Raw genomic sequence first — 18,963 nt, 5'->3', positions numbered from 1 at the left:
TATTTGTGTCCGTACATTAATTGACCTGGTTTTTTACACACCACATATCATATGATCTGAGAGCAATGTGAACTGCCTGTACCTAGTCACTTATCAAAATATTTCATAAACGTCCTGCACCAGAACCTCTTGCAAAGTCGACGGCTGATATCTTTATTTAGGACATCCCATCGTGTTTTAAATCAAGATAAAGACTTGTTAGCTTAGAACTTGTTAAGGCCATCATACATTGTGACATGGACCCTGGTAAGCTTCATAACATGTTTTTCGCAAAAATAAAATATTTTGAAAAAAATAAACTTTGTTATCATTATGAAATATATTTGAATATAACAAGAAATAAATGTGAAAATGTATGATTATAGTTTAGATCCCATTAAAATTTATGTTATTGTGACTTGTTAAGTTGACCAGACTGAACGTTTGGGCCCCAGACAAAACATTACATCACATTAAGTGACGTAAATGTGACGTTTCCGATAGAGGGAGTTGTGTATAGCCGTTGCTGATAAAAGCTGCGTGTCTGTCCTCGGTCTAAAGTGCTCTCTGGATCCATTCCCCACGATTAATTTTCCGATGTAAAGGTAGGTATAATTAATTTCAATATTGAACATTTTTGTAAAATACATCTGGTCAATTCTGCTTTATTTTTGGGGTTGGAAGCGTATTGAATCAGAAGCTTGTGTAGATCAGATTATCATGAAATTATTATTTGTATCAGTTGTCGTATTAATAGAAATACTATAACTTAAATCAATGCCAGTCAGTGTGGTGGATTGAGGAGTTTCCTGATAACAGTGTTTCCTATATAATGTAACGTCTGTGCATATAAGGTTTAATCAGTTTATTATCGGACTAAACCGAATAATAAATAAAAAAAATACAACACGAAATACATACAATTAAAATACAATATATAATACTCTCATACTAACATTATGTTGTAATTTCTATTATTCCTTATAAAAGATTATATACAGATCGCACGAACCTGTTTATTATAACTCGAATAATTCAAAAGAATTAACAGTTTTATACATTACGTCTCATAAGTATATCATTAACATATATATCACATGGAGAACATATACAACATACCTACCCCTTCTACAAATAGAGGGTTTTCAGACAATAGTCTTTACACAGGTTTTATGTGGCGGTCGCAGTAATATGTCTGTCTCTCATGAGCATTAGTATTTTATTTAAATTTCCCACATAAATATAATGAAAACCACATATAAATAAAACATTGCTCAATAGGATTACTTCTATTATTTGAAATAATAAACTGACCAACATGACTATGCCAGGAAAATTCAATACTAGCGCGCGGAAAGTAAAACTTAAACAATTTACACAGTGAAAAAACAAGTTTACAACACATCACGTGACCCTTATACACCACTCACTTGTATTCAAAATTACGACGTGCGTAATAACACTTATTAACACAAATAATGTAAAATTATGACACTGTCACAGGTGGAAGGACTTAGTACAGACATTTACACTAAACCTGTAAATCTAGTCATTTGCAATTTCCTTGTCATTTTCAAATTATTTCTGACTTGGTCTTATTGGACTTTAGGTTGGTGGTCAGAGAGTAACTCACGGCAATATCAGTCTAGTAATGGAGGATCTGAGCTACCTGTCTTGTCCAAACCCTGCCCAACTCCGGTACAAATCAATTAATGAAGTGCTACACGAGAGGACCATGGAATCTCCTGATAAGGAAATCGTAATCCAGCGATCGATAGGAGGCGGCAGGAGGTCACTTACTTATAGAGAACTTTTAAACAGGTCCACAGGGATTGCCAAGTACCTAGTCACTAAGGGGATCGGTGCAGGGGACAGAGTTGCAATTATTGGGCCAAACTCCAACGAGTGGATTATTGCAGAGTTCGCTATCTTCTTGACAGGAGCCGTTGCTGTTCCGATAAACAAAACGTCGGAGTCGGTCCCAGAGATGATGAAGTTGCTAAAAGCTTCACAGAGTAAGGCTGTGTTGTTTGATCCTGAATCAGACGAAGAGTTCATGTCGGAAATGGATGCTTCTTTCAATAGTGATGAAGATAAACTTGATGTTTTGTTACTTCAAAAATCAGCATTATCTTTTCTCCCCTCGCTGAACGACGTCACCATTACAACGAATGAAACATCAATAGTATTGCCAAGAATACAACCAGAGAGTAGCGCCATGATTTATACAACTTCCGGTTCAACTGGAGTCCCTAAAATGGTCGAAATGACTCACTTGGCAATTGTGAATGCTTCCTATATCGCCTATTTGGGGACAGGAGGAGATCGGCCGTCCGCTAAATGTTACAACGACGGATTGTTTACCTGGATAGGAGGTAGTCCAATATTCAGTATTCTTAATGGAAATGCACGAGTGTTTGCTGACATCGCAATAGGTCTGAAGAAAGAACAACTGATGGCTGTTTGGAATATCATCATCTCCGAGCAGTGTACAAATGCTATATTCTTCCCTCATACTGTGCTCGATTTGATTGAAAATCAGGACGACATTCTGAAGAAAGGCTACAAAATGTATGCCATTGCGACCGGAGGACAAATGATCAATAAGCATCTTAGTGAAGTATGCGGTAAACTCACAGAGAAGCTTTTCCTGGACTACGGGTCCACTGAGGCCGGAATCGTGTCATTTACAGAGCTCAAACTGGAAACGGACGTTGGATATGTTGGGCCACTCTTTCCAGGCTACGAGGTCAAGGTTATCGGAGACAATGATGACACACTGACTCGAGGACATTTGGGTGAAATCCTCATTAAATCTCCGTTTATGTTGAAGTCCTACCGGAACGCATACAAATTAAACGAAGAGTGCTTTACTGACGGGGGCTGGTTCCGAACAGGAGACATTGGAATCATTACTATGGAAGGCAGATTATTTGTGAAAGGCAAGTCGACTGACGTAATAAAACGGGGAGGTGTGACGGTCTTGGCCAGCGTCGTGGAAACAGCCATGATCCAACTTCCGGAAGTAAGGGAGATTGTGGTGCTAGCTGTGCCGGATGTCCGACTCTTTGAGGAAATTTGCGCATGTGTCGTCTTGGAGGTTGATTCAAATATAACAGAGGTTGAATTAGATCGGAAGTGTAGAATGACTCTCGGAGACAACGTTTTGGGCAGTGCACCTTCCTACTTGCTCCGTTTTGATGCGTTTCCAAGACTACGTAATGGTAAATCAGACAAAGTACTTATTAAAAAACTGGCTATGGAAAGATTGAAGTTCGATTAAACTGTTTATATGGTTACCATTATCATAACATTGTTACATTGTATAAGGATATTGCACCAAATTGATATCATGATAGGCGACCTACATGGGAATACTTTGCATAATTCAGGATTTCCTTTTGTGCGCTCTACTTGGCAATACCAAATCAACAAAATATATAACGATGTCCCATTTGCTACATTTTAGAGCTCTGTCCTTTTTTTCATCTACCCACCCTTTCGCCGGTGACTCACTACCGATTCATCTTAATATAACCTAAGCTACTGAGAGAATATTGAACCCCAATCAAACCAGAACAATACATATATAAATATTAATTTAAAACTCTAAACAGCTAAATTATCTTACACATATGCTAGAATTGATAGATTGATTCCTAAAATATTGTATCGCATCCAGATTGTTGTTATTGCCTCAATGTTTTTCATTGTTCTAGTTAAACTGACGCAAATTAAATTTCATTAACAAATTTAGCGTTTCCAGTCAGATCAGCAGGCGCTCACACGACTCTTATTTACAGCAATGCAATATCACTTACCTGGGCAATGATCTCGATGTATGTTTGTACATATCAATAAGGTAGAAATACTATTTTCAGAATTGTGAAACAGTAATACGTGAGCACTCGTGTACAATTTCTTGTTTAACACCACCGCCATCTCTCACAACGATTATAAGTTTAGGCTTCTGAGTTATCAGTTACGGCCCTCCTTTTCTATTCTGCACGTTCATTTGTCTTCTGTGATGTCTCCACCATACTCGATACTGCAGGGGCTACACTCACTTACGCTCTCTGTACCCCTGGAATATGTCATAGCAAAATTGAAAGCTCAGTGTGAACTACCTTGTTGATGGGACAACAAGACTAGTTCGATCCTTTGATATACATTAAAAGAATCTCGCGGTCGCGTAACGGTAAAACTTTATTGACTTTAAAGTCGGGTATCGCTCCTTTGTAACTCTCAAAGGACAGCTATCAGCCTAGCAATTGGTCAGTTTTTTTACTCGAGACCGATGAAACAGCTATCTTTGTACCTTCAAGTTTTCTATGACGTAATCCAGGGGGGCAGAGAGCGTAAGTGAGAGTAACCCCTGGTATCGAGGATGTGTCTCCATAGGCCCTCGGCCTAATAGCGTTTGTGGGGACGTTGCATTTCATCCTTTATCAGGTGTTTATTTGGTTTATGAGTCCAGTACATTTATGCAATCTATGATATACCTTAAAAACTGTTAAAAATAACAAAATCTCTATCATGTTAGTTAAATTTCACTATGTGTCCATACTCGCCTTGTTCGTTATTTAAAATATGACTTATTAATGTCTTTGAAAAACATAGCCGTTAAGCCATACATGAATTTCCTCTATACTTGCTCTTCTCAATTTAAATTATGACCATTACAAGGGCTCATTTGGTTTCTTTAAAAGTATTGAAAACAGCTTGAAACTAGAACTTCCTTGGAAGAAAGATCTCATTATTCATGTCAAAATTGTAATTCCTATATAAATGCGAGACAGTTATGAAGGCATTTTAAAATGTCTTACTTTTTCGAATTATAAATAAGTTTTAATGGCTATGTTAATACAACAACCATTTCAGGTTAAACAATTTACTACTAACTGTACGGGTACTCGAGTGGTAGGACGCCGGGCTCGTGACCGAAGGGTTGCTGGTTCGAGTCACGGCACTGTGTTATATCGTTGAGCAAGATACTTTACTCCACCTGTTCCAGTCTACTCAGCTGTAAATGAGTACGTGGTTGCGCAGGGCTAGAATTGTTGAATGCTAGATGTGAGCGCCGAAATGGCAGTACCGGCTGTATGCTCCCCAGGGAGTTTAGAAAGATATTGGCTGGTCGCAAAGGCCCTATAATCACAGATAATAATTTGTGATCCGCTTTGAGAGGACCTATGAACTAGGTTGTGATAAAGCGGTATATAAGAATCTCTAATTATTATTATTAATTGAACTGTTTGTTATTTGATAAACCAATTCATAAATTTGAAGTATTTGTAGTTGTTTTTACGGTTTGTTTAAAAGGCGAATCGTTATTTAAATCAATCTGCTTTGCATCCTTGAAACCAATCACTTAATTATCTATTATTATGTTTTGTCATTTTCATTATTCTAACGTCAAAATAGCGACAAGCAACGGCATGTGAATTGTTTCTTATACTCCCATGTGATCGCTTTGCAGTCTTCACCCCCCGGCAATTACATATTTTCGATACGCAAAGGTCGTTTGTTTGAATTTTTTATGTCCACGTTAGGTCATATCAAGGTCCTCTAAGTATAAGACGTCGCAGAAAACCCCGATGGCACAGGCGGACCTACACGAGTCGCAATTACAACATGTGATACAGCTGTTCTATTCTTTACCCGAACATGCACAGGGTGACCATATGCAAAAATCTGCATTATGATAAAATGAATGTGGGATAGGAAATTAAAACTAGGCTTTGTTTCTTTTCTTGAGATCAATTGCACATTATAAAGGTTATTTATTTGTAAATTTCCAATGTTATTCGGGGATTCATGATTACAATAGCACTTTCCAAAATATAATTGGAGTGAATATATGAAATGTATTGTATCAAATCCAGGTATGGTTAACTTCAAGAGTTACTTAGAAATAAATAAATGTTTCACTTAAGTCTTATTTCTATTAAAAAAACCGGAATCAAGGGCAAAAGTAGGAACATCTAAGCGTTGATCCCCAGCATAGGTAACATACATTTGGATATAGTCTGATTAATATGTTTTCTTTACAAAAAACGTTTAAATTCAAATGTCTGGTGAAAATGTGTTTCAGATTTGGAGATATCGCTATCTGAACTGTTGGGGTTAACTATCTCCAGCCTTGTGAATCCTAAAATGAGAAAAATATCCCGTAATAGTTGTTTCTCTTGGTGCGGGTCCTTGTCTCTCGGGGATCTGTAATCATTGTAAAGAAAACAAAACAAAAATTGAAAAAAAGAGAAGGAGAGAACAAAAAAGGAGGAAAAGAGGCACATTTTTTTTTTTATTAAAAATTGTATTGATATATTAACTTTCAGAAGAAATACAATAATGTATCACGCGCAGATGATCCCGTTTATATTATCAAGAATAAGCAAAAGCCGAGAGAGGATACCGAGACGGGTCAGATATATGGGGCAAAAATCGACGGTAAAACAAAGATGGCGTCTATCCAAGCCCAGATAATAATTGACCACAAATGATAATTACAATTTTTGTTTCACTGCAAAAGCGTATTATGTAAGTCAGATTGAAAAGAAGGTTTAAATATACAAATATACGAAACTAAAAATGGTATGTTATATCAACTGATTAGAAATTCAGAAAACACCTGGACGAGTGTGCGTTCGCGAGAGACGAAACAGGTTGCATCAAACAATTTTGCTATATGAATGATATACAAATTTTAAAATGTCACTTCGTCATATATTCGTGAATATATATTACACATTGTCATTAACGTAATAACAAAAAGTAACTATGAAAATGTATAATTATAAATAGTTTAGATCATAAAGGAAATTAAAATATTCATGTTGTGACTTGTTAAGTTGACCAGACTGAACGTTTGTGTAGCGACGTAACACTTACCGACAGAGGGAGTTGTTTATTGCCGTGTCCAATACAAAAATATGTCATTATTCTCGCGAATTGAAGCATTTTCTCACATTTTTCTCGACAATACTCACTACATGAATGTACATTTAAGTGTTTTCATTAATTTTATTATTCATTGCAATTTTGCGCCACTAAAATTCTGCATTCAAACGTTACTTTTCAGACAAAGTCAACAATATTTTCAACAAATATTGCTGCAAAGGTCATTATTGACATTGTTCTTGACATAAGCATACGAAGCGACTTCCATACTTTATTCATTTTGAGGAAAGTTATGAGCCCATTACAAAATATATACACTGACGTGACGCTGTATGAAATACCTTAATTTTTGAAAAGGTTGGTCTCCGGCTATATTTATTATAAAAAATCAAACCCAATCTCGATGTCTATCATGGCTTTCGTCATACTTATTTGTATTACTTTATTACGTTTTCTAGATTCGATAACTTATCTTTTATTCTTATAACGCATCTTATAATTATGATGCGGTGTTGTGACATAGAAATTAATCCTGGTCCACTACAAAACATAAATCTAGTTCATTTAAATATGAGGTCTCTTAGAAACTAAATACCCCTTATTGAAGCAGAGCTGGAAAATTCTGATATTGTTTGTATAACTGATTCCCATCTAGATAATTTAATATCTAACACTGACATTCACATGCACTCTTTTACTTCCTCTCCTTACAGAAAAGATAGATCTACAGGTCCAGTCGATGGGATTATTGTTTATTATAATAATACTATCATGATTAATAGAAGAATTGAATTGGTAAGGGATGATATTTAATTGATCTGGTTAGAAGTAATAATTAATTAATAATTAATCATTAATAATCACAAACTTTTACTAGGATGCATATATACAGACCTGATAGTAATGTTGATTACTGGAACAAACTAGATGATACTTTGACCAGAGCTACTGATACTTCAATGGATGTGGTACTCACCGGTGACATTAATATTGATATGTTAACCCTTCTACCTAATTATCACCTTTCAAGACTCCCTACTAAGCATAATTTATCTAGCCTTATTAATGAACCTACACGTATAACTCAAGAGAGTGCCACTGCCATTGATGTTATCTTTACAAACAACCGAAACATAATTAGAAATACGTATACATCACCACCCTTCTGTAATGAAAATCCTCTGTGCATGCATCAATTTTATTTAGTGTATTCAAACAAGCAAGTTATAAGAAAAGCATTTTAAAATATGAAGAAGGGGATTTTGAAAGTATGAATAACACTCTTCTTGATGTTGACTGGGTGAATCAGGACTCTAATACATTTAACAGTACCATAACTGATCTAATCATGGATCAGGTAAATGACCTTCATTCCTGTCAAAATAATAACAGTACGTTATAATGATAAACCATGGATGAACAACAACATAAGATTAAAAATGAGACAACGCAATAGAATTCACAGAAAGGCCAAATTAACAAATAGTCCTCACTTTTGGAACAGATTTCGGATTCTCAGGAATGAAGCCATTGACCAGATCCGGGAAGCTAAGTCAACTTATATCAAAACCCTTGTAAACTCTGTAAATGACAATAGGATTCCCCCAGATAAATGGGGGAAAATTGCTATCTCTAACTTCACCAATAAATCCAATTCCTCAAGCTGTTCACCATCCTATTGATAAAGCTGAGGTCCTCAATAATTACTTCATTACTATCTCCACATCCTCACCTGACCTCCCACTACGTCAGACAGCACAGCCAGCAATTCCTTATTCACTATCTACTATTAATATATCTGAACACGATGTTGCTGACCAAATTAATATTAGCCCCCTGGACCTGATGGAATTGTTCCCAAAATTGTTAAAAGAATGAATTCTTCTCTCTTAAATTACCCCTCATGATCTTTTTTGATAAAACACTAGAAACAGGAGTGGTTCCCAATAGCAAATATAAATGCAGTTTATAAGGGGAATGGATCATCAAATGATGTTTTAAACTACAGACATATTGCAGCAACTTTATGCTTTAGTAAAATAATGAAAATAAATGTGTTTAAATATCTTTATAACTACCTATTGGAGAACTCTATAATCACTAAGCACCAATCTTGATTTACACCAGGTGATTCAACAGTTAAGCAACTCTTGTTTATATATAATGAAATTGTTGGTAATATAGACAAGGGTAAGGAACTTAGATTTGTTTTCTGTGATATTAGCAAAGCATTTGAAAGGTTTTGGCATAAAAGTCTAATTCATCAACATAGGACATATGGTATTGGTGGAAATTTGCTTCTCTGGTTTGAAAATTATTTAACAGACAGAATGCAAAGAGTTAGCACTGAAGGATGTCGCTCTCAGTTGAGGACTATAAATGCAGGGGGTATCTCATGGATCTATTCTGGGGCCACTCCTGTTTCTTCTTTATGTTAACGATATTACTGACAATATTTCTACTAATATAAAACTTTTTGCAGATGACACTTCTCTGTATGTAATCATACAGACAAAAATCCAGTTCAAGCAGCCCAGGATCTCTCGAATTACCTTGTGACATTAGTGAGTGGGCATATATATGGGATATAAATTTTAACCCAAATAAAACTAAGTCAATTGTATTTTCTAGAAAACATAACCACGTACAACCCCCAATATCCTTCCAAAACAATCAAATAACTGATTCAAAAACACATAAACATTTAGGACTAGCTTTTACAGACGATACATCATGGAAACAGCACATACAGATTATATATGAAAAAGCATACACCAGATTAAATATTCTTCGTTATATCAAATCTAAGGTAGGTCGTAAATCATTAATTAAAATATATATTGCATTTATACGACCAATTTTGAATGCAGACATATTATGGGATAATTGCACCTTACAATCTATTGAATTACTTGGATCTGTACAACTAGAAGCGGCTGGGATTATAACTGGTCTTCGTTCAGGGACATCACACAATAAACTCTATAATGAACTTGGTTGGGAAACACTGTCTACAAGAAGGTACAAACATAAACAAATAATGACGTATAAGACAATGCATGGACTTTCACCTCAATACTTACAAAATGTCACAAATCATTTTATTAACAATCATAATAACAATCCCTACTCTCTTAGACTAACCAGACTCTTTAACCCATCTATGTGTAGAACTAATACCGGTAACTATTTTGACAGTTTTTTCCCATTTATGTGCCGCAATGTCAACACTATTGATACTGATATGTTGAACACTCCATCTCTTGCTCTGTTTACAAAATTACAAAATAAAGATAAAGTTAATGACAGAGAAGTAACTACAATTTTTAAAAACGACGGTGAAAGAAGGGTAAATATTATTCTTTGCCAATTAAGAAATTCCTGAGGTAATTTTAATTCTGATTTATATCATGACCATTTAATAGATAATCCAACTTGTGCTTGTTCTTTTGAATACGAAACAGCCTCTCATTTTTTCTTCAATTGTCCATGTATATCGAACAACGAAATACTTCTTTGAATAATATTAGTAATCATAACCATATGGATTTAAAGATATTTTTCAAAGATTGCTCTACATGTGATCTGAATATAAACAAACAGATGCATTCAGATTTTTATTGGAAAAACTAGGCGTTTTAATTTTTATATGACGTAGAAAGCCATGATGCATTATAATGAGATATAGTAAATCAAATACATATATGTCTTATTTTAATCTGAATTGTTAATCGAATAACATTTATTTTTTTTGATGTATAATGATACAAATGATTACGGTTGAGCAGGTTTGTTATATCTTGTTTATTTTCTGTTCAATATAATAAACATAATAATATATTACATTTCTGTCCACATTATTTCAATTTGAACTTATTTACTCATAAACAGTATTAGTAGCAATGACCTGTGCACATACATGCACATGGACGTTTGGTCAAAGTCTACTCCTACTGTACATATGATATACTGACTGTGACTATGCTTTATTTAATAATAAAAAAATGTATGTGTGTTGGATGTATGATTGTGAGTTGTTTGTGTATTGTTATTGTGATATCCTATGAGTTCATCCCCTTTGTGTTTATCATGTTGGAGTTATCGCCCCTGATCCTTCCATTATTATTACTCTTTATACATATTTATATACTTTTTCATTAAATTAATTAATCATTATTATTGTAACTATATTGTATATATATTCGATCAAATTTTGAGCCACCCATGGAAAGAATGTATACAGGCTTGCCTGTTATTCAATCCATTTGACTATTACATCTGTCAATAAAATTTGTTGAAATGCAAAAAATAGACATGAAAGAAAAAAAACACAACTGATTACATCTGAATAACCGCTACCTTGGACATTCCAAACACATCGTGAGTTTTCATTGCTACAAACAACTTACTATCCTAACGGTTATTGTATAATAATCGACCTGATAACTCATCTGAATTATAATGATGCAGACCATGAAATTGTAACGATAACTGTATGTGCTATGTCCATCTTACAATAGTATATATTTGAAATGTCACGTTCTCTATTTGATTCATTAAGGTTTTGTTTCGTATTTTAAATCAAATGATTTTTAAGAAAACAAATTTTATAAAATTCGGAGGAAACGTATCAATGTGAAGTTGATAAAAGAGCCACACGACCACTGCCGGTAACCAGCTCACTTTCTGTGACTTCGCCCTCAGCTTGCCATTCATGTCTCAGTACTTAATATATAATAACATGTAAAATAGAGATGTATGCTGTTTTGACTCATCAACCTAAAATATTTTACAGATTTGCTGTTAATTTTTTTTCTTGAGTGATCATACAGCACCTAGAGGTTAACGGGATATTGTTAGATTTCACTGTCAATGTTTTGCTTGTTGTAGTCAAGAGATATAAAAAAAAAATGATTATATGCGAGATAATCTTGATCAAAGAAATAGGTACAACCTTCTAATAGTTTACAAGAATTCACACGGTGAAGCAGAGTTTGTTTGTCGCTTTAGTGCAGACCAGAGAACAAAAGCAAATACCCAATTATGCAGGGGTTCCCCACCTAAATAGAAGCGGAGGTCCTTTGGCTTAATACAAAAGATCAATTTCCCATCCAATGTCCCTTTAGACAAAAAATATAACATTCAATTCTGTGAGGGACCCACGTCGGTCGCTACGGACATGCAGCTGAATGTGTAGGTCTATTCTTTCTCCAAATCTCTACAGAGATCCGTCGTTAAAATTCACGAATTGACTTTTATCGGTTTCGATATTTATTTTACAAATACTTTACTTACCTTCAAAGTGGCCGGTTTCATCCTTGATAGTCCAGATGTTACGCTCTCTTACGTTCCCTGACCCATAAAATATGTTATGACGCATTAGAAGGCTGTATGTGCGCCACCTTGTGGATGATACAAGCAGATCCTATGTACATCAAAAGAATCGCACGATAGCGTAACGGTAACATTGTCAGACTTTGAAGTCGGATGTCGCTCCTCTTTATTATGAAAGGACAGATACAAACCTAGGGATTTGCAGGATTTCCCCCCTGAAACCAATCATTTATTTTACCCAAGCCTTTGATGTTGTCATGACCTATTGCAGGAGGACAGAAAACGTTGGTAAATGTAACAGATGAAATTTTAAGAATGAGCCAGTCGGAATGTACTATAAAATACAATACACTCATTTTTTTAATGTTGTATAACACGAAATTTATATGATTTCAGTGAGACAACTGATACTTACAGTATTCTGACCATGGCTGAGCTGAGCTACCTGTCTTGTCCAAACCCTGTTCAACTCCGGTACAAATCAATTATTGAAGTGCTGCACGAGAGGGCTAACGAAGCTCCTGATAAGCAAATCTTAATCCAGCGATTTGAAGAAAGCGGAAGGAGGAAGTCACTGACTTACAGAGAACTTGTGAACAGGTCCACAGAGGTCGCCAAGTACCTCATCAGTAGAGGGATAGTGGCTGGAGACTGTGTAGCTATTATTGGGCCTAACTCAATTGAGTGGATTGTAGGAGAGATCGCTATCTTCCTGACAGGAGCCGTTGCCGTTCACAAAAATAAAACATCGGAGTCGTTTGGTGAGACGATCAAGTTTCTTGAGGCTTCCCAAAGCAAGGCTGTATTGCTTGATCCTGAATCAGATGAAACGTACATATCAGATATGGAAGCGTACGTCCAAAGTGAGGAATCGTCACATGATAAACCGATAGTTTTGTTGCTACAGAAATCAACGTTATCTTCTCTTCCCTCCCTAACTGACGTTACCCTAACAACCGATGAAGCATCAATATCATTGCCAAGAATACAACCAGAGAGTATCGCTGTGATTGTTTGCACTTCCGGTTCAACCGGAGTTCCAAAAATGGTTGAAATGACTCATTTTGCCATTGTTAATGCATCTTATCTAAGCGGTATTGCAACACTTGGAGACCGAACATACGGAACTTGCTACAACGACCGACCGTTTTCCTGGCTGGGCGGGTTTCCGATTTTCAGCATCATTAATGGGAATCCGCGAGTGTTTGTTGACACGTCAATAGGTGTCAAACAAGAAAACGCCCCGTTAATTTGGAACATTATTATGGATGAACAGTGTACAAATGCCGGGATGCTTCCTTATGCATTGCTTGACCTAATGAGAAACAAGGATATCGAGAAACACAGTTACAAACTCTACTGCATTTCTACCGGAGGGCAGATGATTGGAAGTAATCTTACTGAGGTATGCGGTAAGCTTACAGAAAAACTTTTAATGGTCTATGGGTCCACTGAACTTGGATTTGTATGTGGCATGGAACTCACGTCTGAAATGGAGGTTGGGCATGTTGGGTCATTGTATCCAGGCAACGAAGTCAAAATCGTCGGAGACAGCGGTGAAACACTGAATCGTGGAAAATTAGGCGAAATCCTAGTGAGATCTCCATGGATGTTGAAGTCCTACCGGAACGCTCCTGAACTGAACGCAGCCTCCTTTGCTGACGGGGGTTGGTTTCGAACCGGTGACATCGGACTCATTACCGAAAACAGCAAGTTATTTGTAAAAGGAAAAGCCACTGACGTTATAAAGCGAGGCGGCCTGAAGGTGTTGACCAGCATGGTGGAAACAGCAATGTCGGACCTACCAGATGTTAGGGAGGTGGTGGTGCTCGCTGTTCCAGACGCACGGCTGCTAGAGGAAGTGTGTGCCTGCTATATATTGGAGGATAAGACAAAAACAACGGATGTTGAACTGGACCAGAAATGTCGATTGGCTCTTGGCGACAATGTCCTGGGTAGTTCACCTTCTTATTTTCTCCGGTTCGACGAGTTTCCGAAACTTATTAATGGAAAGACAGACAAAATCAATCTTAAAAAGCGAGTTTTGGAGAGATTGAATCTGAACTAATTCTCAGCCCTGTGTGATATTTTCAATCTGTATATATAATTGTCTTTATGTGATTAATGAATAAGACACTTTTATTTGTAATATTTGAGAAGCAGTCAGTCGTTATTATAAATAATAAAATTCGAGGTTCGTCTCAAAGCGGTTCAAAAATTATTATCCGTGGTTATTGGGCCTTTGCAACCAGCCAATATCTTTCTCAACTCCCTGGGAGCATACAACCAGTGCTGCCATTTAAGCGCTCACAGCTAGCATTCAACAATTCCAGCACTGTCCAACCACGACTAAGATAATTAGGAGAAGCAGTTTATTGTTATCATAGCATACTATGTATAAAGTCATGAACATGTTATTATATGGGTCTGTAAATTCGCTCTTCTTTATTCAATGATCAGAACAGTATTCTATATCATGCGAATAATAGCAACAATAGAGTTCATCAAAATGATGTGATATATGTTAATGTCTTATTCAGTCTGTTAAAAAATTGAGAAATGAAAGCATGCCAATTCTAAAAATAATAATAATAAAATAAACAATCATTTTCAGTTTGTGACTTTTTCTTTATATCAACAGTTTGGTACTGTCTAATGTTTGTTTTAGTCTGATCTTTGGCTCCAGCTCAAGTAGTTAGTATTTCTGGCATGGTACGGTTTACATTCACCTTACCCTGTGGTGCTCTCTCCAGGGAAAACCCAACATGTCGAAAGGCATAACAAAATACGATTGTTTTTATTTAAGTTATGGAAAGTAACTGATTTCAAATATGACGTAAAATTGAAGTTTGTGTTAGATGTGTATCTTATACAAAAACATATAAGAGCCTAAAACCCTCAACTTTCTATTACCAAGCATGGTCAAAATAGTGCGTGGGAAATGGATCACATAACAGACGACTGACACCGTTGTTTGGAGAACACATATGAATACCTAATTGAAATTAAAAATGTTTAATGATTATATTTATAAGCGATGTTTGCCATAGAAATATGTTTACTGGTTTGCATTGTATGTAATCCCCAGGCATCTGCTGGATATGGTCAATTAATGTGCATATGTTCATAAAAGAACAAAAAGTTGCTGTTGTTTTACAATAACCTTGTCATAACAAAATTTGGACGGACAGCTGCTGAGACTTTTGGCACACATGTACATAGCTCCACTGTTGTTTTCTCAGACATCTGTCTTATACGATGTCGATTGTCTTGCTTCTGTTTCAGCTTACACTAAAATTAATTGTCACATCCGAGGTCTTTGGTCGTCCCAAAGCGAATTACAAATTATTTTGCGTGGTATTGGGCCTTTGCAGCAAGCAATATATTTCTCAATCATTTTGGGAGCATACAGCCGGTTCTGTCATTTAGGCGCTCATAGTTAGCATACAATAATTCCAGCACTGCACAAACACGTCCTTATTTACAGCTGAGTAGACTGGAACAAGGGGTTGTGAAGTATCTTGTTAAGGGATCAACATAATGCCATAATAGGATTCGAACCCGCGACCCTTTAGTAACGAGCCCAGCATCCTACCAGTAGACTACCGTGCCTCTAAAAGGATTCCTGTTGCAGATGTTCATTGTAGCTTTTCAAACATTCAGCTAGATAGATAAGTCATTGTCAGACTGAGAAACATACATCGATTATGGAAGAATGTTACAGACTTGACCATGACTATGACGCTTCATTTTGTCATTGATGTTTTCTTCATCTTCAACGGCCTGAAGTAATCTCGGTTTTTGAATTCTTAGAAATAACTGGAATGGTGTTTACCTTCCTATAACCAACGGCACCTGCTATCATGATGTAGTGGAGGTTACACATCATAATACGTAAACAGATATATTGAAACTGTTCCAAATTCATTGCTTTTAGATCTATTCAATAATAATATTTTATTTATGTCGTACATCAAACATATACGGGCAGCAGTAGTATACGCCATTTTAATAAATCATCATACCTGAATGAATTCATCTCCAGTGGTTTTGACATTTATCTATCAAAAGTCTAGGCCGTTGTTCTTGTGGATTCGTTATCCTCCTATTTATACTAAAACACAACCATTAGTTTTATTAATCAATAACGATTTGAGAACATTTCACATTTCACATTATGATGTTAGTTTTGCATTTCATGTTGAATGGAATAGCCTATCTTCGTGGGAACAATAATAGTTTAGGGTGTTTATAAAGAATGATTAAATTGGTAATATTATATTTGACTTGGAAATAAATGAAGAACAATGTGGGGGAAAAGACAGGCAAGTGTTTAAATTAATAATAAGATACGAAAATCAACCAATGTCGAAAGCATATTGAGTGCAAGCGCATACTCTCCGAGCGTCGAGAGTATGTACACCTAATGGGATCCTAGTGTCACTGTGTTATGCTGCTTGAACTTGGTACAACTAATGCCTGCAGCTGATCTTCATAGATGAAGTACGTTTTCTCGAACATACTCGGACGATAATTATGCTACTGGTGGGTCATGGCTCCCTATCAATGAAGACTGCCGAGAGGAGGTCAATCTCTTTAAACTTAGCAAAGGTCATGCATATCTTTCACCTATGTATTAACTTAGGCGATAAGATTAGTTTTTATGTCAATAATGTTACGAATATATTGCAGTGACTTTTATACTGTAAATTGGAGGAAGAGTCGGGCTAGGACGACCTTGTCTGCTCAATGTATAAATCAGGCCTCGTCACACGATAGATTTTTAACCTTTAAAATGATAGTCAACAGGCCATAGTACAATAACTATTTGGTATTGCCAACGTCGAGTGGATGAAAGGATGGTGGACTGCTGCGCCCATATGACAACAGTTTGTTTCTTTTCTCCTATGCGCATCATTAAGGACACGTATAGAAAAAGCCACTTTAAAGCTGATGTTGATTAGTTTTGAGAATGCCATTAATCCTAACAACTGTTGATTCCCAAATTCATAACATTGGTAGGACGTCACTTCAACAATACCATGACGTCACGTCAACAATCCATCAACATTACGTCAACCCTGAATTTAGCATGTAATATTGTCATAACATTGTGTACATGATACACAATGGTAGAACAGGGTAAGAGAAAAAGAATCATCCATCCCCAATGGGGTGAGATAGGGGATTCTCAACCCTCGGGAAAGATTCTTATGTTGCCAAACACTCGGCAAAGCCTCCTGTTTGGCAACTAAAGAATCTCCCCTCTCGGGTTGATATTCCCCTATCTCACCCGCATGGGGGTGAGATATTCTTTTATTCCTGTGGTAGCACTTAATGTCGGTATCAGATCCGCGCTATTATTTCAAGGAGCAAATACACAAAGCAGCCTCATACACACATACATTTCACACAGTATCCTAAGATTATTTAATAGATGTTAAATAAGTAAATTAATATGTATTTCAATTATGAATAATTGCCCCGACGCATTACCGTAGGTGAAAGGAAGGACGAAACCTATCCTCATAACTCAGGGTTACGCTCACTCTGTGCAACCCTGGAATACATCATTACAAAATAATTGAAGGCATGGATTTAACTATTTGATTGGTTTTTGAGGTATTTGAAAATGACCAACTCTAATTTGATACCTATCCTTTGACAATTACAGAGTATCGATACCATATTTCAACGCTGTTCAATCTTACAGTTTTTCTGTCTGAAGATTTTTCTGATGTACGTAAATGAATATCAGTACGGAAATAGATGAAGGTCAACCCTTGTTTTAGAGGTATGATAGAAAGAGAAGGTGATATAATGAGTGTTGAAGCAGATATTTGTTAAATAACGGAAGACGAAAGGATATAGTAACTGGGACAGCCCATCCCAGGAAAGCACTCATACCAGGGTTATTAACTGTCATCTACCAAAAAAGTCCAATTCCTTAATTTTTTGTTATAAGGATAACAGCTAGCATATTCCTATACACTAAATCTCAAGTTAAAGCATCACACACCGAATGATTACTTTTTAAATGGATAGTCATACTGCTACAAGTGTGTAACGTGATTCGACGCATTGATATTTTTAAACGGAATTACATATTAATTTGTGACACATCAAAATGATCAATTTGGTACAAACTGCAGTGAAGATAGGTGAAAATAAATATATATTGTTTTATATACTTTTCCAAAAACCTGTCACGTCCTTAAATGATAATAGCTGTTAATAGGACGTTATACACAAACAGACCAAACTTTCTAATTTATTTTGTTTATGAAATGATAGTTTGATTTGTCGAAATCAGTTCCACTCAAACACTATATAAAACAGTGTCGGCAGTCAAGTTAGTAGATGCTTTGTCTGTAAAGTGTCTGTAGCCAAGTTAGTATATGCTTTTTCTGTAAAGTGTCTGTAGCCAAGTTAGTAGACGCTTTGTCGGTAAAGTGTCTGTAGCCAAGTTAGTAGATGCTTGGTATGTAAAATGTCTGTAGCCAAGTTAGTAGATGTTTTGTCTGTAAAGTGTCAGTAGCCAAGTTAGTAGATGCTTTGTATGTAAAGTGTCTGTAGCCAAGTTAGGAGATACTTTGTCTGTAAAGTGTTTGTAGCCAAGTTAGTAGATGCTTGGTATGTAAAGTGTCTGTAGCCAAGTTAGTAGATGCTTTGTATGTAAAGTGTCTGTAGCCAAGTTAGTAGATACTTTGTCTGTAAAGTGTTTGTAGCCAAGTTAGTAGATGCTTGGTA

The 18,963-nt window shown here is 36.0% G+C and overlaps 1 protein-coding gene across 4 annotated transcripts in view; it reads left to right on the top strand.

Annotated features, from left to right (window-relative positions):
- Positions 1 to 498: 498 nt before the first annotated feature.
- The window catches only part of LOC110448979 (long-chain-fatty-acid--CoA ligase FadD15-like), a 38,191-nt gene continuing 19,726 nt past the window's right edge, over positions 499 to 18,963 (top strand). Inside the window, exons 1-2 of one of the 4 annotated variants that reach the window (XM_021495534.1) lie at positions 499 to 584; positions 12,610 to 14,418. In XM_021495534.1, the coding sequence (XP_021351209.1) occupies positions 12,641 to 14,281 (1,641 nt within the window). In that variant the 5' untranslated portion in view covers positions 499 to 584; positions 12,610 to 12,640 and the 3' untranslated portion in view covers positions 14,282 to 14,418. Of the gene's footprint in view, positions 585 to 1,588; positions 4,844 to 12,609; positions 14,419 to 18,963 lie in introns of those variants that run through there. The other 3 variants (XM_021495535.1, XM_021495537.1, XM_021495538.1) reach the window with 3 other exon arrangements.

The sequence above is a fragment of the Mizuhopecten yessoensis genome, unplaced genomic scaffold (genome assembly GCF_002113885.1).
Source record: "Mizuhopecten yessoensis strain PY_sf001 unplaced genomic scaffold, ASM211388v2 scaffold4411, whole genome shotgun sequence".
Lineage (NCBI taxonomy): Eukaryota > Metazoa > Mollusca > Bivalvia > Pectinida > Pectinidae > Mizuhopecten > Mizuhopecten yessoensis.
Note: the sequence above shows the minus strand (reverse complement) of the source record. Positions and strands in the feature narration are given on the sequence as shown.